General features: G+C 40.4%; 1 protein-coding gene across 1 annotated transcript; it reads left to right on the top strand.

The window, feature by feature from the left end:
- The first annotated feature begins 1,091 nt into the window (after positions 1-1,091).
- CCDC83 (coiled-coil domain containing 83) lies at positions 1,092-21,639 on the top strand. The gene is made up of 11 exons (XM_037376116.1): positions 1,092-1,143; positions 3,739-3,851; positions 6,652-6,736; positions 8,693-8,861; positions 9,481-9,648; positions 12,407-12,498; positions 13,660-13,728; positions 16,208-16,329; positions 17,354-17,439; positions 18,927-19,111; positions 20,978-21,639. The coding sequence occupies exons 2-11, from the start codon at positions 3,766-3,768 to the stop codon at positions 21,167-21,169; spliced, it is 1,254 nt and encodes a 417-aa protein (XP_037232013.1). The 5' UTR covers positions 1,092-1,143; positions 3,739-3,765; the 3' UTR covers positions 21,170-21,639.
- The last annotated feature ends 4,765 nt before the right edge of the window (positions 21,640-26,404 follow it).

The following is a 26,404-nucleotide window of genomic DNA, read 5'->3' as shown; positions in this document are numbered from 1 at the left end:
GTGCTTCTTCCTGAGAAACCAGCTCTGTGATCACAGTTGACCCAGCTCACATTTGGTGTGGAACTGCCCCTACAACCGCAGAGCTTGGAAACACTCTTTTTCTTGAGGATAGCTGCAATTTTACTTCACAATTTTAAGCCTGCCATCATAGTTATCCATTTGCGTGAAACTCAAGCTGCCCCACGACCTTTGCCGATGAGGAATCCCTCTCAGGACTTAAATAACCCCTGTGCCCTGTTAACATTTGCTTTCCTCGCTTCCTAAGACGGGTCGGACGTACAGGAGTCACAAAGCAAATGCACCTGGCTGTTTCTGCAGGAGAGGCTCGGAAGTGTTTCTCCCTGCCCCCGGCCCGACGCCGGCTCCCTCACAGCCCGCCGAGGGACGGCGGGGCGGTTTACGCGGGCTTTTTCCCCGTCGGCAAGCGCCACGCGCTGCCGCCAGAGGGCGCCGCCGCCCCGCGGAGGGCTCGGGAGGGCGGGGCGGCCGTTGCCGTGGCGCCCGGCGGCTGTTGGCGGGGAGGTGGCTGTTGGCGGGGAGGTGGCTGTTGGCAGGCCCTGACTGACCGCCCGCCGCCCGCCACGGGGCCCAGGCTGTGCGTGGGTGCGGAGGGGATGCGGGGTGCTGGCGGGTGCCGGGGTCGGGAGGTTGTGGTGACCCTTGGGGGCCCTGGATCGGGAGGGAGGCACTCGGATGTGGGCAGTGGCGTGGGTGGCGGGAGGATGAGGGGAGATGCTTCAAAGCTTAGCTGTATAGGGAACTCCTCGGTGGTGGGTGCTCAGGGCTAGTGGCGGGGTGGTGTGGCAGGGCTTAGGCACAGGTGACAGTACCAGTGGGGTCTGGTGGCTGTGGACAGGGAGGCTCCGTCCACTGTAAGGGGTGGCCCAGCTTTGCCCACTGAGGTGCCTGGTGGTGAGTATGCGGGCACATGTGCAAGGGACATGCCGGGACTGAGGGCAAGGGGGAGGTGTTAGCCTGCTTTGGAGGCTGGGAAGAGGTCCCCGTGTGGCTGCAGGGTGCTGAGGTAATTATTGACGGGGAGCTGAGGGAGGCTCCTGCTAATGCAGCTGCTTGAGATACAGTGGTAACGGTGTGAATGCAGGTGCTGGTGTGGGCGGCACTGAGGAGAGTGACTGAGCTCAGGTGAGTGGCGAGCGGGTGGTCCCTGCAAGGAGTGTCTGGAAAGTCACAGTAGTGGGGTGGCAGTGCCTGGGATCTTCTAGCTTCTTCTAGGGCTCTAATGACAGTGTTGTTATTGATTGAGAAAGTGCTGCTAGCCATAATGGGGGGGGGGGGCTGTGAAGAGTTGTGCCTCGTAGATGGTTTGGGAGAAGAGAAGAAATAAATCTTGCCCTCTGCAAATGTTTTCCTGCTGGTTTAAAATCTGCAGTTAATTCTCAGTCCCCCTAAACACGTCCCCTTCTCTCTCATGTGTGTGCATTTTCTATGGTTTGCAAAATCCAGCAAATCTGTTATTATAGCATGGGGTTTTACCTTGTTGTACAGCTTGGAGGCTTTTTTGTTGGTCCCTCCACAGGAAGAATTTCATAATTATATTGCTGGAGCTCACCTGGGGCTGGAGTTCCAAAAAAAACCCCCAAAATTTTTCAAAGTACTGCTGTTCAAAATGTTTCAGTTTGTATCTAGTTTTAAGCAGGGTATTTGATTATTTGTTTAGTGAAAGGGATAGGAAAAAAAAAAGCAAAAAAAAAAAAAAAAAGCTGGGGATTGCTGCGGTGATTTTCCATTTCTGATGAAAATCAGTACAATGAATTCTCAAGTGAAAGTGGAATCAACACCAGCCCAGTTAATTCTGCACTGAAGAAAGATGACAAGTTCTTTTTTTATACTTAAAACCCATATCCTGCACTTGTGCATTTGGACTGGAAATTTGAGAGGGGTCTAGGGATGCTACATACCTAACTTCCTGTTTCAGTGAGATTTCTTAATTCACTTCCTTTTTTAAAAATCTCAATCTTGCAAAAGTCATGTGTTTAGGGTTTTTAAAACTTTCATGAAAAATATTGTATAATTGTTATCTGCAAAGGTTGTGTGTGAATATTTAGGACTCAATATAGCTTCAGACTCAAGTGGACGTTCAGGTACGAAAGGATTTTTTTCTTGGATGTAAATGTCAGTAAGGTTTGCTGCAGTCGTGGTGATACTGTGAAACAGGCATGATTGTATTGGAAGTTTCACAGTGGAAATATTTTACTAACGTGTAGCAAACATTAAAACTTTGATCTGGGACATTTCAGAAGTTAAAAGTATAGCTGGTAGGAGTCAGGATTTTCCAGGTTTCTGTGAATTACATTAGCTGTACCAGTAACATAAATAACCAAGTGGTGCAAAGGCAGTGATTGACAGCTGTAGACAACTGTCCCTGTGAGTCTGAACTTTTCTTCAGCAGCAGAACAGACAAAATCTGCACAAGTAGGTTTCCAACAGACTAGGAATAAAATTCTTCTGGATAAAACATTATGAAAAAGATATTCCAAGGGCTAAGGAGCTGTGTGGAGATATTAGACTCCAAGGTATGTTTACCTTTTCACTTACCTTGTAGAGCTGCCACACAGTGAACATCCCTTTTACAAGCCTTTCTGCAATATATAGCACACTGCCTGCCCTCAGCACACACTTGTTTCATCAGCAGGCATCAACTAATCGAGGGTAGAAAGTTATTTTGTGTATGGAAAGCTGACATTGCCTTGCTTCAGGGTATAGTGAATACAGTGACAAGGCATGCGCTGGCATGTGGATTAGAGTGCATCTGTCAATAGTTGTTTTAACTTCCTTCCCTTGATTTTACATTGATTTGGCAGGCCTGCTATGTGGCTTTCCACTGATTTCTTTCTGTTTCCTTGTGTTCATTTTAATGGGAAAACTACCGTCTGCTGTATTTAGTCACAGAACAAGTTGTTATCAGTTTTAGCTATTAGAGTGAGAATTGATAGAATTCAGAGCTTAAATTCAGAAAAGCAGTTTAATATGAAAACAGGTTATATACAGTGTTTCTACTCATTCAGTAAAACCTCCTCTGTTATATGAACTAATCTGGTTTTGGCATTTAATTATGTGACCACTAAAAGTGAAGAATCTTCGTACGTGCCCTTTTCTTGTGACCTTTTTTATTTTATATAATATGTGCTACCAGTTCCATTACAGAACTATTCATTGTCAGTTGAATTCTGAGCTTGGTAGTTGTGACAACAAGCCCAGGGAATACTGCTGACATGCATATCACTTCAGAGAATGGTTTTGTTCCAGCTCTGACAATGAAAACTGATATCAGAGTTGCAGTGAAAGACAAATATTCATAGTGCTATGAGAACAGAAGGAGCGGGAGAGAGATGCATATTAACAAGTGGACTCGATAAAACAAGCCCGATAAAGAAACAGAGGCAAACGATGGGAAAAGGAAAAACTGCTTGTTTGATTTGCAAGAATGTGAAACACAGCTCGCAGCAAGGGATGCAATAAGTGACTAGTGACAGAGGCCACTGTTCACAAACATATCTTTACTCAGGGCAACACTTCAGGATGTCCCCAAAACATGGGCCTGGGTGCTACCCTGGGCAGGATTATTGTTGTCAAAAAACATTGTTTTGTTTATTTCAGAACTGTTAAGAACTTGTCACAAGTGAAAAAAGCTGGTGAACATACGACGTTTTGTAGATCGTTCATTTATCTTCCCCCCCCCGGCCCCCTTCTTTTCTGCTTGTCCTTTCCTGTCTTTAGATTTAACTTCTAAGTACAACAAAAAACATGGAAGAGAAGAAGAAAGAGGAGAAACCGGAAGAGCAAATTAAAGAGCCTGAATCAGCTTTCCCAGAAGCCTTACTAGAATTTCAGTAGGTTTAATGTATTTAACTTTTCACTCATATAGAATATGTGAATGTATAAAGCAGATTACAAAGACAATTTACCCAGTTCAGAGCCTGAGCTGATTGACTGTGGCAGTTATGTACTGTTCTTTTGTGTTCTTGTTTTGGGTTTTCAAGGTTATTTTGGAAATATACAGTTTCAAAACCATACCTATAAGAAAGCATTTAAGTGGGTCTGAAATAATTTTATGCCATTAGGTTATAACTTTGCAAAAAGAGTTTTATTATGTGGTCACTAGCCAGAACATCAAGATCTACAATTTGCTCCCTTGGTGAAGCTGGGAGTAGAGCACAAGGGAAGTGCTTTATTTTGAAAATAATGGAGGGACAACTTAAAGGTCTTTTAAAATCAAGCAGAGAAAAATAAGGGCCAAGAGGAGAATATCTGAAGTAGTTACAAAATAGACCAATTCATTTGATCTGCAGTCTCTTGAGTAGATAGGGAGAAGAAGAAAAATGAAGCTCTTTGACTTTTATCAAAGAGACAGAAACTGGGAGGTAAAAACCTCAATAGCATCCAATATTCAACAATTATCAGCATTTAGGAGCAAGGAGTAGTGCCTTGGTGTAGAAATGAAAAGTGGGTTAAGCAAACTGAAAAGCAACCAAATATAGCTCAAGTGACATCTGTAGGAGTTCACAGCGTTTACGCGGGATTTTCTATTTCATTTCACAAAGAACAGAGTACAAGTTTCCACAGCGAAACAAGACTCGATTTAGCTGAATCATATAACAAATAAATACCATCCAAAAAGTCAACAAACCCATCTATTTTGCTAAGAAATAAGCAAACTGTATTGCTAGGCCGAAAAAAAACCCTGCACCACTTCCTGATAAAATTGTTAGGCATATTCAAATATCCAAGCAAATGACTCATTTGTCTGAAGAGTCTTCCACTGAAATGGGTTCTGTACTGACACAGCGTCCACTGACACTAAACATATTTAGTTTCTACAGCAACGGTAGGGAGAAAAGGGAAGAAAAGTATTTTTCTTTCTGTCTTTATCTTCCTCTCTTTCCCTCTCCTTCTTTACCTCTCTAATCTATAAATTTTCTGTACCACTTAATTGAACAAAGCAGCATAATCACATAAGTGAATGTCACATTTGGCTTCAAGATTTATAGAGTGCATAGTATTTATTTAACTTCCATTCCTGATTTTTCTTCTGTGGATTGAAGAATGGTTGCTGTCCCTAGTGAATTTGGTATTTTGCATTTTTAGTATGGTTTTCTCTTTCAGGATTGGTTAGGAACAAAAATCCCATGGATTACTTGCCCAAGTAACATCCTACAGACTGGAAAAACTGTCATGGTACGGGAGAGGAGTGTTGTTTCTAGATGTTTAAATCATCTAGATGAAACCTACTATACAGGATTGAGAAAAATAATACAAAAGGAATCATCAGTCTAGCTATTTTGTTGCTTTAATCTTGCAAATACCAAAGAAAAATAATCTAAAGAGGAAAGTTCCAATATGTAGTGAACAAATTAGCAAATTCTACTCATATAAATTTTTGGCATTAACAAAGTGATGGATGTGGACTGCCACTTCATGGAAAATCTTAAAGTAGCAGAAATTAACATCAGCAGTATTCAAGATACAGAAATGGTTTAAAATGGCAGGTAATTTAGGAGGTCATACTGTGTGGCCAAGCTGTCACCTCTGTCTAATAAGTGATATATTTTTGCTGTAGCCATCACCACCATACTTCCATATCTCTGTTCTAGTCTCTTTAATTAATATCCTTGTACTTAATAGAAAACCTGAAGAATACCTTGGAGCACACTGACACCAGAGGATGCAAATCTAATAACCTGCAATTTGTGTGACTGAGTGATTCGAACTTAGCCAGCAAAAAATTATCTTCTTTTAAAACAACTTAATAGGGAGGGGCAACCCCACCCCCCCACCCCCCCACCCCCACCCCCCAAAACAAAACCTCAAGGAACAGTAAAAGATATTGTGATAATTGTAATACTTGCCTCTGATGTGCCATATGGTGAATTAATTCTGGGAACAGAGGGAAAGATTACAGAGAATTCTGCAAACAGATACCATTTGCAACCCAGTATTTCTTCTTCTAGAAGAATGAACATCAGAAAAAAATACTTATTTTACAGCTGTGGCAAAGAAGATGATAAATAAGTCTATGAAAATTGTGAAAGCAGTAAGCTGGTTCTTCGACAAAAATGTGTAAATGTACTCAGAAGATACTACTCAGGCTGCAGTCCCTATTCCCTTAGGGCTTCTTAAAGGCTAACAAGTTATTGGTGTATAAATGCAGTTTATGAAGCTCAACAAACCACATTTTCAGAAAAACTGAATCCCATTTAATTTTCCAGTTTGGGATTCATCTGATCTATGTCTGAGTTAGTTGCCTAGGCTTCCTCTATAGTGAGTGGAAAATAAATATTTCTGGAACGCAAATATCCTTGTCCTAAAAAAGACTGGTGCAATAGGTCAGCTAAACCACGTCCAGAAAGAATAATTCAGCTTAATCCTCTCTAGCGGTTACAAAAGAACAGCATAATTGGGGAGTGTGTTTCCCAGTAGGAGTGTGAGATCTAAACTAACATGACAGTCTAGATGTATATGGGAAATAATTTCTTTACACATAGTAAGCGGATAGTGGTATCAACCCAAGTGGGTCAAGCAATATGATATGAATATAAACATTTCAGTAGTATTTACATCTAATCTAGCTTAAGTAACATTCCTCTCTTCTGTTTTTGTAAGAATGTCTCTTTCTTTACTCTTTCTCCACAGAATTAAGACAAAAGAAGCAGCAATTGATCGGGTTTTATTTGATCTGAAACAAGTGGAAAAAAAGAACAAAGAATATCATAAAAGAGTAAGTGACTGTGCATCCTTCTCTCAACACATTTTATATGTGGTATTTTAACTTGCAGATTCGATTTTATTCTTTCAGTCCTAATACTACATTCACTGAAACTAGTCGTTGCAGTGTATTTCTTACGGTCAATGAAACTAGCGTTAGTGAGTCACTTTATGTGCTAAAAGTTAAGTGTGATCTGAATTAACTGTGGCATAAAGCATAAATGTCCTAAATATAGCCATGCAAAAAAGGAGCTGCAGTGGTAAAACATTGCAGAATAGCAGACAGCGGTAAGGTAATGTGAGTTCAGTGGAGGTGTTTTCTGTAACCGCCTAAGTATTTAATCTTACTCTGAAGCAAACAGAGCACAGCAAGCCCCCTTTTAGTAGGTAACTTTACTGCAGTACATTCAGGTGTGCCTTTTTAAACAATCTTGCACATATTCCTCAATATTTCAGTGCGTAAAGAAAAAACGGTATTAACTTCATTATTATTTTTTTTTTGTCAGTAATGTTAGCAGCTCTAACCAAATATTGAGATTTGCTGACCTTCTTGGTTCACTTCTAAGGTGATCTGGAATTGCACAGGTCTCTATGACAGCTTAGTTACTCTTGCAAATTTCGTTTTAATGAAAACTGAACAAAGAGGAACAAGCATCACACAATTGTCTGGGTGCAATTTGTAGCACTGCTTGATGAAGACTCACTTTCTTGTGGCTTGAGAGTTGTGTTGGGTCATGTTTAGAATGCAGTTATGTAACTACTGATTGTACCTGAGTGACACTTTAAAGAACCGTACATATGAACTGCAAATAAAGAACTGTATATAAAGAACCATCATATGGCATCTGATAGCTGAAAGCAGTGAACTTCGAAAGTGGATATATATACAGCCACCTAATTAAATAAATTAAAATCACTCAAAAAGCCTTAAACTGGATTGTGAGATTAAACAGTGTTGCAGCCTGCACTTCCTGTAACAGTGAAACATTGAATCGAACAATGCCTCTCTGTCCTTCCCATGCCTGATACTTGCCTTGCTTTTATTAGTATCAATCTGTTTAGCCTTCCTTGGTGGTCCTTTCAGTGTTGATGCCTGGATGGTGTCTCACTTGTGGCCTTAACTATCAGTAGAAGTGGCATTTGGCTCTTCTTTCTGCAGGCGTCTTTTATGGTTGCTCCCCCAGTTTGCTGCTACTTCATGTTCTCTCAAGAACTCCATATTTTAGACTGTGCAGGGTACTTCAGAGTGTGCTTGAAGTGCTATTTGTTTAATTTAGCCATGTTTTGACATTTTTTTTAGCTCCATTCTTTGTTCCCTTCTTAATGTTTCTGAGTGGTTTTGAGTTAATCCTTCTAGAATGAGTAATGCTTGAGGCTCAGGCTGCTGCAGTTACTGTTACAGTTTGCTCCTTTACAGTATCCTTTCAGAGCAAACATACACAAATCAGTAATTTCAAATAATTTGAGTGTCACTTGAAGGGTCATGGCAAGGGATTATAATTGCAGTTGTGGAATCAGTAGGTATAACTAATTCCAGCTCTGACAAGATTCTCTACTTTTGTGTATACAAGTGACCTGGTTGATGACTTTTCTACATGAAGGTGGTACATTCTCATGAAGGATGTTGGTGTCTAGTAAATAACTCCTATGAGTAAATATTTTTATTAAATTGACCCACAAGGAACTTTCTTTGCAGGCAGTGGAGGACTACTGAAGTGCTGCACCAAGTACAGCAGTCATTTGTCTCTCATTTTCTTGTAACAATCCTGAAATTACTGAGAAATTTCTGAGACTTGCAGACTCTCCCTTCAACTTCATCCTTTTTTAATATGAAGAATAGGTATTTAGCTGAGTGTTTTTGCAGTGTATCCTGGCACTAGGTCAGATTTTATTTTTCTTTATTACTTAAGTTTGAAACTAATTTGAAAATGTTTTAATACATGCCTTTTCTTGTGTTGTTCTTTCGTAGAATGACCTTCTGAAGGAAGAACAGCAGGCACACATCAGGCACATGCTAAGAAAAATAAAAGAGGAGAAGAAAAAACAAGATGAAAAGGAGGTTGTAACTAGAGATGATGTGGAAGACTTACTGAAAGCAAAATGGAAGTATGTTAAGGACAAAGAACAACTTCTGAAAGGTATGTTGTGAGTTGTGGAAGTGCAGTCTGCAGTTTACACAGTTGGGATTGAGTACTTTTTTTTGCATTTTAAGTAGAGATTCAACTTCCTTGTTGCGTAAAAGGCATAAAGATATTTCTCCCCAAAATTAAACTCTCTCAACGTGGTATGAGATTGTGGGGGCTTAATCTGTTCCAAGTGATGTATATTACTGTGCAAATAGAGAGGCTTCATTTTTTCTATACAGTTGAAACCCATGAAAGCCCTGAGCACTGGCTTCACTGGAAGAGTTAAAAAAAAAAGTATTGATGTCAGCAAAAATGACCAGTTTTGATTGTTGAAAGTTCTGTCTGCCATCCCTGTGATTCTGAGGGAGACACATGTCTTAGGTTACAACATTTCAGTGAGACTGTTGTGCCTCCTTGGCAGGATAAGATCAGACTGTTTTCGGCAGTGATAATGGCTCTTGACACTCTGTGAGGCCATCATGTCGTAATGTAGCGTAGAAGAAACATCCTTCTTTCTCCAGTCCCAGTGAAACTGCCTTTAATATAGAATGTGATGGAGTTGTAAGAATTATGGACTATCAGTTGAAAAAATTGGTAATGAACTTGTCTTCTGATGTTCTTATTTTAATAGATCTGCACTCCCAAATTGAAGAAACTGCCCAAAAACTTTCAGTAAAGCAGAGTGAGAGAGATTTTTGGTTGGAGTACAAAAATGTAGGAAGTGAAACACAGGCCAACAAGATTATGAATCTAGAAAAAGACATTAAGGAAGTCAAAGATAACCTTCATAGAACTACAGGTCAGTTTACAGCTAGTGTAATGCAAGTTTTACAGGCTGTCTGTATATTACTTATAGGAATTAATTAAATTATAAATTTAATTTGAGGTCAAGTTCTAGTAATTTCTGTCAACTTTTCCAAGGCAGTGCACCTAAGGTGGGCTGCATAATCCTGTAAAATGGAAGAACTCTGTCTCTGTGTCTGTGAAAGTCCCTTTACTAAAGAAATTGACAAAGTTGCAGAAATTATGAACATTTAAAGAAACTGATAAGCTCGTCTTCTGATGATTTTCTTATAAAATACAGGCAACCCATTTTTAAGAAACGTTACTGCAAAGGACAGCAATTTCCTAAAAATAAATCTACATATATCTAGGTCACCTACACACGGGATTCCCTTAGCAGCCATACTTGAAAATGTTGTCTGCTGTTGTTGCTTCTCAGCATGCTGCAAGCACTTCACATGTTGAAAACTCCTTTGACAGGAAAGTGCGATGAGCTCACTCTTGGAACAGGCTGTCGATTGAGCATACTGGTTTAAACACAGAACTAGAGGGAGCTGTTTAGCCAGTGGTCGGAACTTTGCCTCCGAGTTGCATCCTCTCCTGTATGAGGGAGGCCCTGCAAAACTGACAGTACAGACATACACAAATACTGGGAACTGCTTCAATACTGACACAACAGTGGAATTCATTTGAGAGTTTATGTATTCTGGTGCTGAGTGCTTCACAAAGATTTCCTTACTACTGCATTATTTTAAAATCATTTCAATATTTTGCTGTTACATAACCCATGCTTCTAAGGGGAGAAGGATGTCCTGGTTTTCTTCCTCTATGTCCCTCTCAGTATGCATGACCACAGCCAAGCAGCTGGTAGTAACAGGCAGTGACACTGCTCTAAGGGTCTCTGTATATTGTGCCAACCATTGCCAGGCATCAACTACTGTGGATAAGAGCCAGCTAAGCTATCTTTTTGTTTCTTAAAACATATTTTATCATGATTAAGATCTGTGTTTTCTGTGTTGCCAGATAGCTTGTCAGGTATCCATCTCTGTATTCAGGAGAGGTTGATATTTTTCATTATGCATTTTCTGTGTTCTTAATCAATGTAACTTTCCTATAGAGCTGCTGAAATACGAAAAAGAGAATGGGCTTTTATATAGAATGCCAGAATGGGCTAGTAAGAACATTCAGTCTGACCTCATGCATGTCACAGGATACAGAGCCAAAAAATTGTGGTCAAACGGAAGTGTATTTATAGAAAGACAGTTAGAGAGGTATATATAGCAGTTGCCTAATTAACATACTGCAAAATGATGCTGCCAGTACTGGATGTTAGCATAATATTTTACTCAACTTCCTAAAATGAAACTTATAAAGTAGCCTGGGAGTACAGCCTTCTAGCCTGCACAAAAAAAAAAAAAAAAAAAAAAAAAGAAAGAAAGAAAGAAAAATCTAACAAGCATCCAGAGTAATGCAGAAGCAAAGTCAGCTTGCTCACTTCTCGAATGTGCAACAGGCTTAGGGAATAAACATAGATGAAAAGGTTTCTGTCTCTGTAGGTACCACTGAAGGGCTTGATGCTGGCACTGTTCATGTAGTCTGGGGGTGACATTTTAAACAAAATTGCTGGAGGGAAGAGGAAGAAAAAGAATGCTATACACTTACATGAGGTGTGGGGGAAACTGTTCCAGTGAGAGTTAGGGAAAATAGCCTCCTTAGAAACAGCAGGTATGTCTGAACAGTTCCTCCTTCTCTTCATTCTCCTAGTACAACTCAGCTTGTTTACTTGTCTGAAAGAATGAAAAGATGAATTAGTTATAGTATGTAAGTACTTCCATTTCATTCTGCCAAGTCTAGATGGTGGATTGATTACAGCAGGCCAGTTTCCACAGTGTTAAATTAAGAACTAATGCACCTTTCATATTTGACTGCCTTTGACTCCACAGTGGGTCCGTGACCAAATACTCATTTACAGCCAGATCAGCAATAGGCTGTCTGCAACACAAGTGCAGAGCCAGGCTGAATTTTAAGCCTCTGGAACAAGTATGAAGTGCTTTCCTTGAAATTACTACAGTGTCATTCATTCCTTCAAAAGGAGAAAATACTAAGGAGCAGTGGGCTATTTAGAATAGCACAAAAGCAACTGAAGAGAAGGGTGAAATAATTAAATACCAAGTGATTAGAACTTGAGGCCAAATAAATTCAGTTTAACGTAAGACGCTTCCTAAATAACGACCACAAGTAACGATGAAAGCAAATATTTGAGGCAATTGCCACATTCTCTATTTTGTCCTGTTGTCAAATTAGAACACCCTGGAAGGCTTAGATAAGTCAGAAAATGTATTAGGCTCTGTATAATAACTGTCGGGGAAAAAAAAAAAGCCACATGGATAAGATGATCCAATATGCTTCTATACCTAAAAAACAAGTTTTCTAAGCAAATCTCTTGCATGACTCCAGGAGTTCTGTGATTGATAGAGACAAAATTTAATGCTAAGATCCCAATATTGTAGCAGTGAATTGCTCAGCTGTTGTAGTTGCCAACAGAAATGTGTAAGCCACTTCAGGTTTTAGTTTTGTAGTTCAGACTACAATAACTTGGGTTTAGGAGGACAGTTTCTGTGGAGAAGAATGTTTGAATCCTTTCTGTGGAGCATCTATGCATGTGATGCTGGTTAATAAGTTACAGATTAGGAGCAACATGCTGATTATCTATTTGTTTTCAGCAGAATTTGATGTCAAATAATGGTTTCTGATTTTCTTTTTTTGTTTTGAAGAATATTACACAAACACTTTGAAAGCAGTGAAAGAAGAAAATGACAGACTGCTTGAGAGGCACATGGAGTTAAGTAAGGAACAGGCTCATGAGGTATTCCTTCTGCCTTTTTCAAAAGTGCTAACTTCATCTTAGTTAGCAGTCATCTACTCTGCATTAATAATTATTTTATCTCAAATTAAGATTTGAAACTTTTCTAATAAATTAGGAGTAAAATAAACTGTAAAACTTCTTACTAAACATAGCATTGGTTATTGTTATACACACATGTACTTTTTTTTTTCCTTTTTACATCAGGCTAACAATGAGTAGCCTGAGCAATTTGACAAAGGAGGTATGGGAAAGTGGGGCACCACGCACTGATATGACTTGTTCAAGAACATGTCACTTTTGCTGTGACTTTGATTTTGACATTTGTATGGACTTCAGAAAAAAATAGCACTAAGAGATTGTCTGCATGGAAGCATACATAATTTTGAAAAAAGAAAAAGTTGTTGCCTTGTACTTATAAAGTACAACATTTTTAAAATGCCAAAATAACGCAGTTTACAGTAAAATTTAGGCTTATTGATACATTGTCATCTCTGCCAGCTCTGATTTGCAAATATGATTTACAATGCATTTATGGTGATGACTTCTTACACTGTATGCAGAGCACACCAGTACAAATCACTGGTTGGGCCCATTAGGTATTTAAATTCCCCTGGCTTCCATGCTGGACTTTTCAGTCACATGAGAACATAATCCAAAGGACTGTGCTTGTGGTGATCTACAGAAGCATCTTCCTTCCCAGTTGTTCCTTTCCACTTAGTGACATCAATAATTAAATTGTCGCCTTGGCTCGTTAGCATAGATGTCTCCTTGTCATAGATCAGTACTGCCTAATTTGTGATTTTGCTTGGGTTTTTTAATAGCTAAATTTCTGTCTGATTTCCTGAAAACAGGAAGATTTGAGCAGTAGTGAGAACACAGCAGAATGTGTTAGACCAAAAGGAAATGTCCTATTTTAATATGGGAAATTACAAAATATTGGTAAATTGCTTGACATGTAAACCACACCGTACAGGATGATGAAGAAACAGCTGGTCTTGTGGACTAAATCCCCTTGTAATCCCTCAGGGGATGCAATGCTACAGTCTGTTGTGTGGATGTTTCTTAATTATCTCCTGCTAAACAGCAGAAGGTTCTCTATAGTATGCAGCACTGTCAAAGCCTTGCTTTCAGAGGAGATGATCTTAAATCGTGTTTTCTCAGAATGCCCTAAGGTGCTTAGACAAAAACAGTCGCAGAGAAATTGAAGAGAATGAATGGCTGAAAGAAGAGGTAAGAGAATCACCTGTGTACAGTTTATCATCGTAGTTCAGGTGTGAAATACCATGGCCTACAGTTGTAACTGTTTCTAGTGACAAACCTCTGAAGACTTTCATAGGAAAAGGAGAGCTCTTTTCCTGTAATTAATCTGTAATCCTGAGTAGCAAACAGTGTATGTGCTGAATAAAGGTAAAAGGTGAACATCTACTTTCACAAATGAAGGACCCCTTTTCTTGCCCCAGCAGCAGTTATGTGAAGGGCTGCAACGTTCCATACAAGTAAGTATCTGTGGAAACTGAGTTACTATATAATGTGAAAGTTCAACCATGTAAGTACCTGAAGAGTGTAGTTTTGAATTGCATTAAAGTTCTAGTGCTGCAGTATTGAAAGGAAACAGATATGGATGTTGGAAAACATTTTGGAGAAAGAGCTTTGAGACAGCTTTAAACGGGACATAATAAAGAAACCCTGGAGAATAGTACACTGAAGAGAGGAAAATCAGGATCGTATATAGTTGTAAATGATTAATTGATAGCTCTTATACTATCCTTTAATGGCAGTTTAGAGCTACATATTAGACTTTTGTAACTTTCCTCATCAAGAAAAAACTGTTTTGTGAGCCAAATTTAGGAAACTGATTTTTCCACAGTGAAAGTTTTATTGTTTATTCCAATCAATACAGGTTCTTTGTTACGATCAAATCTAGGCAAGACATTGGAGGGAAGCAATACCCTTTCCCACCTTTATAACCTCACCGTTTAGAACTGAGCAAAACTTTTGGGGAAATGAATGACGTTATTATTTCTCTGTGCTACACCAACAAACCTGGCAGAGGTTTCCCCATTTTACTTACTGGTTTAAGATACTTGCCTGTGTGCAGGGATACAGCTTGCTTTCTTCCCTTTAATAAGCTCTGAGCTTGCATCCTTAACTTGCCAGGGTGGATGTCCAAACCACAGCTTCTTAGGCAACGAGGTAGGGGCCAATAGGAAAGAATTACTGTTTTGATTTGTATAAACAAACCGGAGCTCAAATCTATACATCCTATCACTGAATGAGTACGAATTCCCTTCCCATCTCCCTTTCTCACTGAACACTTAGGAATCTTACCCATGTTAGGCAGTGTCAACAAGAGAGGTACACTTTGGAGTACTCATGTCCTGAGGGGCCCTCACTGCAGAGTTGAGGGATTTGGGTTTTTCCTCTCAACTAGAAGTTTCCTATGTTATGAATTAGTTTGTTATGAATTAGTGCTTTGAATTATTCTGGAAGTCCAAACTATTATCACTAACTTCCCCAGTCCTCTGAATTCACCCTTTCATTTTCTCTGCTTTTCTTATACAGATGTAATATTTTCTTTTAGGCTAATGTTTATATGTAGCTGACAGACTCTTCCAGTATTTTCTTTTGGGGAGATAAATAAAAAATTTCAGTTTTGTCTCAGTTCAAAATTCATCATTTTTTCAGTTTGGCCAACCAACTGAAAAATGACTTGCCAAAGCAACCCTAAACTAGTTACCTTCACTAAACTAGTTACCTTGAAATTTGAACAGATTTGGAGACTTAAGTCACATTTTTCTACAGTTACTGTGTCACACCAAGATGGTGCAAAGCTGCATCACCTCATTGTGCCAAGCCATGTCCTGTTACTGGTTACTGCCCTGTCATTTGCACCTTTTTTAATCCCTGGAAGAAATGGGAACTAGTTTTTAACTGCAAATTTGGATGAGTATAGCTGGGTTAATTTGGCTTTGGTGAGAACAGATGCATTCAGATCACTAGGTGCTGCTTTTAAACATGTGCCTACGGCTAAAATTTCTTGGAAGGTACCTGTCCCATAGTACATTCCACTTCCTTGTGAAGTGGGGTAAGAAATTCAGGAAAAGTAAGAGGAATTGTGGGAACTGAATAACTAGTATCCCTTGTTAGTAAAACTTTATGGCAACATGGGGCAATTACCAGTCCAAAAGAAAGTAGAACCTGCAGTTTAGCCAACATCATAGCTTACTTGGACCAAAAGCTTCACTAATTCTGGGTAGGAAGGTCTTATGTATAGGCAGGAATTAGAAAAGCAACACTAGCTGAGCAGGATCCTGAATTTAACTCTGCAAAGAAGGCTTTTCTCTCTCAAAGCTCTAATGTGAAAGCAAAAATGAAAAAATCCAGAGCTTCTGCCTACTAGACCTGTTTGGCTGCATGAGAAGGCTTACTATCAGGGCTGCATAGCCCAAATGTGTGGCTGTGATTGACAGAGTTGTCCCAGTAAAAGCTCCTAATAAAGGTGTGAAAGAGCCAGAGAGGCCTTCCCCTTGCCTAAAAAAAGTGTCACTGTTTCTCCACCAAATGTGGTCTTGCTGATAAAGCTGCATTTTTTCTAGGCATGTGCTATGAAGATAGTTACTATTAAAGCTTTCCAAAATAGCTATAGACTTCGTAACATTATATTCTTTTTTTCTCTTTCTTGGTTGTTTTTTTCTTTAATTGTCAAAAGATTAAGATGTACCAAAAGGAAGTAAGTGATTTGAAAGCCTCTATCAACCTCCTGGAAGAAGAAAATATTGGTTTAGTGACAAAACTGGTCAATAGCAGACTTCAGAATCTGAAAGCACACAGGTAAAATGATGCCTTACAAATTCAAAAGTGATTAATTTTTTAAAAAGATAATGTTGCCTTCTGCCTCTAGAGCTATTTGGGCTCTCCCACAACAAAGCCAAGGTAGTTTTCTAGTTGAGGGGAGGCAGGATTTAACTGAGTGGGACTTGTATCTCTGAAGGATGATAGCAACATTGAAACCTCCCAAATACCAAAATTCGGGAAAGAAATGGGGTTCTTTTATAATCGATTAAGACCTAGTGACACTCGCTTTCTTTTAGTGGGGATACTACTGGGGCTTGGAAATAGTTTCTCTCCGTTTTAATTGACTCAGACCCAGCTTCTCCATCCAAGTGCTGAGTAATAGATTTTTCCTTTAGTGTTGGCAAAACATTCAAGGATGTGAAGATTAATATGCAAATATATGGGGTTTTGCAATCTCAAGTGAAACAGATGACCTGGTACTGAGCAAGGAAGAGGCCTTGGGATAGGTCTGTCTGTAGATGTGTCTGTAATAATAGTTCCTTTGTATTGCAATTATTTAACTTGTTCCCTAGAGAAAGATTAATTTAGCTGCAAAATGCAGACACTAATGATATTAAAACCACGGTGTAACAATGGGAATGATCCATCTTCATTTATCCAGTCCCAGCTCAGTGTTTTTAGCCATATTGCATGAAAAAGTTCCAAGTCTAAGAAATGACCATTTTTCTCTCCTCTCCAAACTTTGGACTGCTTTTAAGCAAGAGTTGCCAGCTGTGGTTTGAGTCTTGGACTGACTGGAGACTATAACATTTGTTTTCCTTTAGTCTCATGGACATAGTTGAACTTAGGAACGAAGAATAAAAAAAGAGCAGCTTATTAGCCACTAAGCTACCTGGCTGCCTCCATTGCATTTTTAAACCATTGCGCGTTTGTGGTTAAGCAGGCAAATGGCTTTCGGAAAGGGTGCCCTTCCCATCACCCCAAAATATTGCACAGAACAATTTAGAAAGAAAATTCAGACCTCTAATATAAGTATCAATTTATGTTTTTAATTTCATAGGCATTTGTTTCTTACCCAGACTGCTGGCTTGCAAGATGAATTTCCTAAGGATGAAATGAAAGAAGCAGAGTATAGAAAACATGCAGGTAATGCACATGCCAGCAGCTTAGAACTTATAAGTTACTGAACATTTACATACTTTTATTTTCTTTTTTATCAAACTGCCTGTTTGACATGGTGATTAATTTCCCACTTAATTGCAGCCACTACAGCAATGACAGACTGCAGTTTGTGTTAAGAAGACAAAACCGCAATCTACCTGTAATACAGTTTTAAAATTGAAGTTGATGTTTAGATTGTTGAATATAATTACTGATATAGAGCTAGCCTGGCATGTGGTTAACAGGATTGGCCATCTTTTATGCAGATATGATTCATATCTTAATCAGTTCTTTGCTGATGCATATCATCATAACTTCATTGTATCTTGTCCCTGAGAGGACACTCTTGAACTCTACATGGGCTTTCACTTGAAGTGTACATGCACTTTACATTCATTCAGCTCACAGAGATATACTGCAGTTAGATTAGAAATAAATCCCTGGCAAGAGCAGATGAAGCTACGTGGAGCTCAGCCCGAGCTGAAAATCTTGGTAAGCAGTACTGAATTTTGGGCTGAATCCCAATCTATTCTGGTAGGTGTGCCCTGGAAAAGAATATACCATTAGGCAAGAAGGACCATGTGACTGTGCTTATCTAATTAGGGTGGCTTTTATGGATTCTTGTTTTATTTAGGGTGGCTTTTTATGGATTCATGTTTTATTTTATATCTCTGTGTGAGCAGAAGAAATAGGGGGCAAAAGGACAAAATTACATCAAAGGGGTAAATTTCAAAAATTGAAGCCATACAGTTATGGATACGCGAACAAGTTTGTTGAAGTTCTGATCAGTTCCAGCCATTGGTGGGCCTTTCTGGAACCATCAGGCACCAGCAAACATGTTGACTAAGATTTCTGAATTAGAAATATGTTTGCTTCAAACAGTTCAGCTCTATCACCTTTGCTAGACCTTTACAAATGTTACTGGGTGAAGTAGGTTTTGTTTCAGTAAGCTGGGGTCAGGACATTGTCCCGGGCAAATTCCCAGAATTGCCATCCTGGGAAATCATGAACTGCAAATGTGAGTTCTTCAGGGGAGTTATAAGTAGACTAGCTGTGTTTCAGGAACTTGGGTGTGTGTAGATATAGATACATGGATATACTAAAAAATTATACTTGTTTTTGCTGCCTGTCCCATATTTTTTTTTCAGGACTATGTAAGATTTAAGTTGAACTGATAAAAGCTCTTTTTTTTTTTCCTCCTGGCCTGTCCACAGACCCATTACTTCTAACTTCCAATCAATTTCAGTCCCTGAGCTTGATCAGAAATTGTGAACAGAAATAAATATAGAAAAATCAGTGAGCAAAATCAACATTTGGCTTGGATTGCCAATTAAAATCCTACCAAGCTGTTCTTTGCATTGCACTGGCCAAGCCACATTAAAGATTGCAGGCAATGCTCATATCATGTACTAATTCTGATTTTCATAAGGCTTAATGATTGCATACACATCAACGTTCTTCTCTTTAAAAAGCAAAGACAGATGGAGATGAAAATCTCAGAAGTGACACGGTCTCCTGTCAGAAAAAGAAAGCCTTTCCAAAGATTCAGTCTAAAACAGAGAATGAGAAGCCTCAAGACGGTGATGAGGAGCTGTGGGAAAAGTCATTCACTCCACCTGTTGATAGTTTGTTGTACAAAGCTGAAGAAGATTTCCAGGTACGAGTTAAAGTTACCAGGTCTTTCACTGACACAAACATCTTTCTGTATGGAGCATGAATTACTTCCAGGAGCGTTCTACTCCCAGTGATTTTATGGCAGAGAAAACTCCAATGTCTTTTACCTAGTGTGCCACTCAGATGCTTAATCATGGGCATCTGGTTCTATTTGAGATCGTTAGGACACTCCCTGTCCTTCAGATGCTGGGCCAAAAGAATATAGGTTCTGTGTCATATAGGCCAGTCTCACCTGGATGTTTTGGATGCTTTAGGGCATTTCTCGTAGCACAAGATGCGTTATTCTGGCAATTGAATGCTGTCCTAGGAATCAGCATATGTGAGTGTCAGGATGAAATTCCCCTAGCAAGAATCCCGAGTGTCAGCTAGTGACAGTTTTCTGTGGTATTGCATAGAATTGTTTGCTTGGATGTTGGTCCTTTAGAATTTATGTTGCATAGGAGCATTAAATGTTCAACAAGTAATTTATTCCTTCAACAGAAAGCTAGGATGAAGGTGTTCCTGGGTGCAAAATACAGGGGTTGAGAAAATAAAAAGGTACAGGTTATATGTAAATAAGCAGTTTGTGTGGCTCTCAAAAGAGGTGCTGGCAGCTGCTTCAGGAGGTCTTCAATCCTAGCTTGCAAAAAGATGTTTCCTGGGTGCCTTTGATACTACATTCTTGTTATGAAAACTTGAATACATTTCTTAATAAACTAACTATTCTTAGAAAATATATTACTCTACATCATCAATTTCTACTGCAAATTAAAGATGATATAGCCGTGGTGCAGACTGCAGGGCTTGCTGTGTAAAGATACTTCTCCATAATGTTTCTTTACTCTTGAATATTTTATTCAAACTTACTCATTATGGAGTTTAAAGAGACACGTACACACACACACACAAAAATAACCCCAGCTACAACTCTTTTTCTAGTAATTTGGCATTAGTTTGATTAATACCATGCAACTTGTCTTCAGAGAAATCATCCTGTTGCCTTGATCAGAGATAACATCAGGAGTGGCTCCGTCCTGAAGAGTCATTAGAGAGAAAAGCTGAACACGTAACAAAAACGTTCTCTGCAGGTGCTTGTTCCCTTGCAGCTGTTGCCTTGGGAGAGGAATGCTAGCTTTACTTCTTTCTTCCTGCTGTTAGCACTGCATAGCCCACCCTGCTGAGGGCCGTAGGTGCTGCTGACGTTCTTGTACTTCCTAACAATGAAGGTATAACTGCTGACAGTGGAGTTGCATTGGCAACTATTATGAAAGCATTTACTAAAGACAGGTGATTCAAGGGCTTGCACTGCAGGGTTCCTTCCCCCTCTCCCTGGCCTTGGCTCTGCGGGCCTGCTCCTGCCCTTAGGGAACGCAGAGTGCACATCAGCCTTTTCTGTAGCTGATTCACTCCCTAACCCAGCAGAAAACCTTGCCTTTTTTTCTCCTTCTGAATTAGTTTTCTGTTGGGTTATTCAACCAAATTGACTCAGGTTTGGAGAAGACCAGAGCCAGAACAGCCGTGGTGGAAGCACATGGCTGAGCTCGGACCTCTCTTTTGGCAGTAGTGAACTGTTGGATTAGTTTAATTCTTCTCACAGAACTGAACTTGAGAGCAGAATTTAGTTTGCAGAGAAAGTGTCATCAGTGAAAACACAGGAAAAGAAGAGGGCAGCATGGCTGCAGCCTCCTAAGCCGAGCTGGCTTGTAGACCAAGCCCATTAACAGTGATGCTACCAAACACAGCAAACCCAGGGCAGCATCGTTACAGTTGCTTTTAAAAAGAAAGTTGCTAGGGTTTGGTTTTGGTTTTTTTTTTAAGAACGGTTGCTTTTCTATGTAATTGCAGAAGAATTATATTCTTTCTTCTTAAGGAATACTTAAAACTGGGTCCTCTGGAGACAAAGCTAATATGTGTGGTTGGAAGAGCCATGCCTATTCATGAAGAACCAGAAGAAATGCCAAGCAGGAGCCACACAGAAGATGGTGTTATTGGTAAATCAGATGGGCACATCACAGCCCAGATGATCAAGGCCTTATCTAAAGAAAAGGTTGGTGAAAAATAAACAAGCTGTGCTGTTAACGCAGAAATGTAACATTCTCAGTTCATTAAATATTTGCTCTGTTCTTCAAGGAATGTGTGGCACTGGGCTTTGTGGAAACTATTTTTGAGTGCCTGAATCATGATTTACACATACAAGTTGAATGAGAGGTATGTCTGTGTGCAGACGGCTAATTGAAAGGTTGCTTCCCTTACCACTGTGAGCACTCCCGTGCACTTTTTTTGGCTTCTCAGTCCACATATAGCTGCTCAGATAGCTAATAAAGGATCATAGTTAATATGTAGGTTTTGTGGTCCCCACTTGGCAGTCTGTCAAATGTGGAATTCCCTCTTGATCAGACACAGAATGAGTAAATACAGGCTGCCATAAAACACAGAACTGTTACATACTTTGCTAAAACAATGTAATTTATCCAAGCACAACTCAACTATTGCTAGAAATTGAATGTTTAAATGCATTTTATCTGTCTCCATAAAACCCCCCTAAATATATCGAAATAACAAAAAAAAATGGAAAAAAAATGGAAAAAAAATTAAAGAATCATGAAAAAAATTATGAAAGTCTTAATTTTTTTTTTTTTTTTTTTTAATTGGCCAAATACATTGTGTAATCCTGTATCTTTGGTTTGTAGCTGGTCTGTATGAGCACAGTATCTTAGTGCATCGATTCAGTGAGGGGGTTTCTATGCTTATTGTACATCCTGGACACTCTACCAGGAGTACGCAATGCAGGTTTTTTCCACAGGCACAAGCAGGCTTCCAACCTCTGCATTTCCCTTTAGAAACTTGTGAAAGCATTGAATTATCTGATTTAAAACCTTGACGGGTTAATCAGCTGTTTGGAACAAAGCTTTTTTAAGAAACTTTTTTTAAAACCTTGTATCAATGTAATGTCTCAGCTTACCCTGTACCTCAGTCAAATTTTTCATTTTCCAGTTGAGCTGAGATATCGCTGCCGAGCAGGCATCTCCTTGAGTCACAGGTGACTCGAACTGTACTCTGGGATCCGCTGACTACAGCTCCCCAGAAGCTGGGCTCACAAGTAGACACGTAAAGGTCAGAGCCTCGGTCGCAGACTGAATCTCACTTGCATTGCCACGTAGCAAACAGTGAAATGAGTTTCGACACGTCCCTGCTGTAACCCGAGTTACCACAAAGACTGAGGTGACTCCTAGCGCTCGGGTGTCCCAGAGAATGGGGATCCATGCTTACAAGTGGTGTTGTCACCACAACAGACGCCTCCCCTCAGCTACACTGGCTTTCTTTGAGTGAAATGCAAGCCCCATGAAATGGCTTACTTGAAAGAGAGATTAGTTCTGCTCAGTGATTAGTTTAGCTTTTCGTTTAGTCACAGAATTAGAATATGGCTTATGCCGAGGAGCTTTACAGTCAAAGAAAGGCCTCCTCTTCTTCCCACCGCTCCCCAAAGGGCATTTACATTTTCTAGTGATGTGAACATAGGGCCCATCTCTAGGCTTCTCTTTGCCCATGCCCATAATGCATACCACCATGTGTAGGGCATATGGCAGGACAACATAAACTTGTACCTTGGAAAAAAGAAACTTTGCTTCTTCAAGTCACTGTTTAGCCTTTTACCATAAATGCCTGTGTGGGTCAGAGGCAGTTAAAAAGAAATCTGAAACATGCTAATTAGGGTACAAGCCACAGGCAGCCTGGCAAGCCAGAAGCAACAGCCTGTAGCAAAACATATTTAGTGAAGTGTCCCAAATCCCCTTGATTTCTATAGGATTAGAGTTAAGGCCAGTGTGAGGCTTTTATATGGAGAAAGCAAATGGTCTACAGCAAATGAGGCATCTGGATTTGATACATTTGTTACAGGAAAAATCTGTCAGAAATGAGCAACATATATATATAAAACAGAAGGCTGATCAGCCCACTTTCTGGCAGCATGGCCAATGCTTCCCGCTCCTACTTAACCATGGGAGTGAAAGTGAGGGTTCACTACTCCAGTTAGGACAAAACTTAAAGCAGTCACCCTCAAATTCCCAGAATGATGAAAAACCTTTTCTTTACTGTGTTTCTGTTGCACAAGAGAACCATGAGACACTACTTAGGCTACAAGATGCACAGAAGTGTCCGTATGTCCAACTATAATCCAAGCAAAGCCTCAGGTGAGCTGGAGTTATGTATTTAACTGGCACACAACGCTACGAAACTTGCAGTTTCAACAGGGGGAAAAAAAACCTCACAAGTGTTCACTGGCAATTTAAAGAAATATGAGCATCACCCAAGCTGCGTGTAAGTGTGTGGTAATAAAAGCCATTCTAGTAGAACTAAAGTCCATGTGCTGGAACTGGGAAGTATCAATCCATCAAATGCCTAAAAAGCACAATGGCACGGGGTGGGCTGCACTGCAAGCCTGAATCCACTTAAGCGATCACAGGAGTGCTTACCTCAGCACACTGCTGGTTTGAACCCTCTCCGAGCAATCTCCCTGTAGAGTCAAGCAACTGGACTGTATCGCTTTATAGTCTGGCTGCGCAAGGATGATCTCTCCCCGGCCCGGGCTGACAGGAATGTAGGTTACTTAACTGCTGGTCTGGTTTTCGAGAGGTTTGCAGCCTCCACTGCAGGCTAGGTTATATAACAAGTCAATCTGTCCACAGGTTCAGACCTGCATGTTTTGGGAAACGAGGGTAGGAGACCTTGTTCTGCAGCGTTTGTTCTTGTTTGGCTGCTTTCTGAGAGAGAAGTTATTAAACGCTCTCCTTCTGTGGGCTAAGAGGAGTTTGCCAGAATAAGGTCAAGGCGGAAGCTAATGGACTGAAAAGTTACACTATAGTGACAAGCAAGGAACAGAAAATCCAATGGCATTAGCATCTTAAGCCACTGATGTTTTACAGCTGGATGTTCCTCTGCAAAAGACTTCCCCCCTTGGATTTGGAGTCCACTATAAAAGTAAGGATGCCTCTTTGTAATACTACACTTCAGAGCTCGTGTTCTGCAGACTACCACAAACACTGTTGTTTTAGGACAGAACAGGGTAACAAGACGCCAGTAACTGTTCCCCTATGCGGCCCGTTGAACATCGCCACTGAGCCATGGAAAACCAGGATTTGCCATGGTACTGGACCTTTTCCTCACTTCTAGTGATTGAAGTGCAGCAAGGGGCTAAAATAGTATCGAGTAACACTAGATTTTATAGAAAAACAGTCCTTGGGCAATCGCTGTAGCTGGCATGGGCAAGTTCAGCAGTTACCACCCTCAACAAAGCAGAGATCCGTGCTATGAAAATAAACCCGAGACCCCAGCTCTCCCTGTATAGCGCAGCTGCCGGACACCCAGAGCAGCATGCTTGCATTCCAACACATTTTCAGCTCACACAACAGAACCTTTAAGGAAGTTGGCCGTTTGTTCCAAGGCTTTTTGATCTTCGCCGTAGGAAATTTCATCAGCAGAGAAGCAAGGAAAGAACCAAGAAATGCGACTGATCTTGGGCAAGTCATCTCCCACAAGCGAACTGGATACAGGATTTACTCAGCCTTCAGCCATAAACGGGTACCAGGTGGGGGGCAGCAATGTTACACCTTCAGGGGAAGCTGCTCCGGGTTCTCTGCTCATCTAGCCAGGACAGAGCCTACTCACCAGCCAAGTCCCCTCACTCTCCAGTTCAAACATAGCAAACCTCAGCAACTCACAGATTTTTCTTGTTGGGCACATTCAGCAAAAGATGTCAAGACTGTTTCTGCTCCCTCCACTGCCGTATGGGAGAGCTGCAAAGGGCGAGTCAGACGCCGACAGGCCAAGGAGAAAGCTCGCTCTTAGCTTACACGTGCTCCCACGAACATTGCTTTTTCTTCTGCATTCAGCACATTTCTTCACTACCCCTCACATTATCTTCTCAATCTTCTGCTCCCATCAGCATTTACTGTCTTTCCCAGTGTTTTTGGCAGCCAATTCTCATTTTTCTGCCACAATCTTTATCTCAATTATGTCATGGCTTTCAAGTTGCAATTAATTTATGTCACTACAGAATTTATACCAGGCTCTGGAAACAGGCCTTTTTTTTGTCTAATAAAAGATGCAGGGCTTCACTCTGTCCCTGCTTCTTGCTGCAGGGCTGTTCAGCAGCTGGGAGTTTCTGACTTGTTCCTGTAGCTGGTTGAATGGACCCTCTGATGTCATGTAAAGTCACACATAAACACAGACTTCAAACATTTCCTAAGGTTCAGTTTAGTTTGTGACTTTGAAACAAAGAGAAGCGGCAAAAGAATTTATATTTGTCTTCAGATAAAGATTCTACATTTGGGCTTTCAGAAAACACTTGAAATTACTAGCTGTTCAGGTGCTTGCTCTGGCAAGAGTAGCTGTCTCAAAAGGTAAAGCCAGTTGTTTTCATTTATATACATCTGATCAAAAATTATTGTGGCTATTCTGACACGCTGGTTTCCTTCACAAAGCTCTAAAAACACACTACGTCCTCCACCGCTTGCTAACGCAGGCAGCTCTCCTAGACAGAGTTTGCTTTCCTAGATTAAACAGCCTTTGAACTCAATTTTGAAGAGAACCAGGTTTTCACAACCAACCATTACTGAAAATGGCCGGTAATTCAAAAGAAAAATGTCTATGACCCATGCTTTAAAATTAAACTACAACTGAGTGTTATTCCAGCGATCCTGAAAGCAAACGTACTCATTAGGAACAAAGCAAATGGAGAAATAATCCTCAGGAAAATCCTCAAGCCAGTTTGTCTCTGAGGAGTAAACCAAAAGCAAGGTTTATTAGCCAGGCTGCCGACAAGAAAGCTTAACCTGCACAGCAGCTGTGTCGAGGAACACAGAGCAACTCTGAGTGAGCAGTGAAGGGTAACAGATGAATTCCTCACCCCTGCAGAAGAGATTTTTCCTCTATTGGGGATTTCTGGCACCTGCATGATTTGCAACCTCAAGTCCACAGCCCCACAACAGGGGTCCAAGGGATCAAAAAGGTCTAAGTCCTAAGGAAGCAGATCTAGCCTCAGTCAACAGCCTCAAACCAGCCTGAAACCACTGCACAGAGAGAATCACAGACCTGAAATGATGACGAGGTTGTCTTCTGTTTTTATCGTAACCTAGCACACTGGACTATGGAGGAGGAAGGTCGACCTCACTCTTTCACACAAGCTATGGACTGTGTTTCAGAACAATTAGTGCCCTTGTAGTTACCAATGCAGCTAATTTTCCTGAGTGTGTACCTTTTTTCCAGCTGACCCCCAATTCAGACAATTCACATTTTTGAT

The sequence above is a fragment of the Falco rusticolus genome, chromosome 2, assembly GCF_015220075.1.
Source record: "Falco rusticolus isolate bFalRus1 chromosome 2, bFalRus1.pri, whole genome shotgun sequence".
Classification (NCBI taxonomy): Eukaryota; Metazoa; Chordata; class Aves; order Falconiformes; family Falconidae; genus Falco; species Falco rusticolus.
The sequence above is the reverse complement of the archived record's forward strand: the minus strand, read 5'-3'. Positions and strand labels throughout refer to the sequence as shown.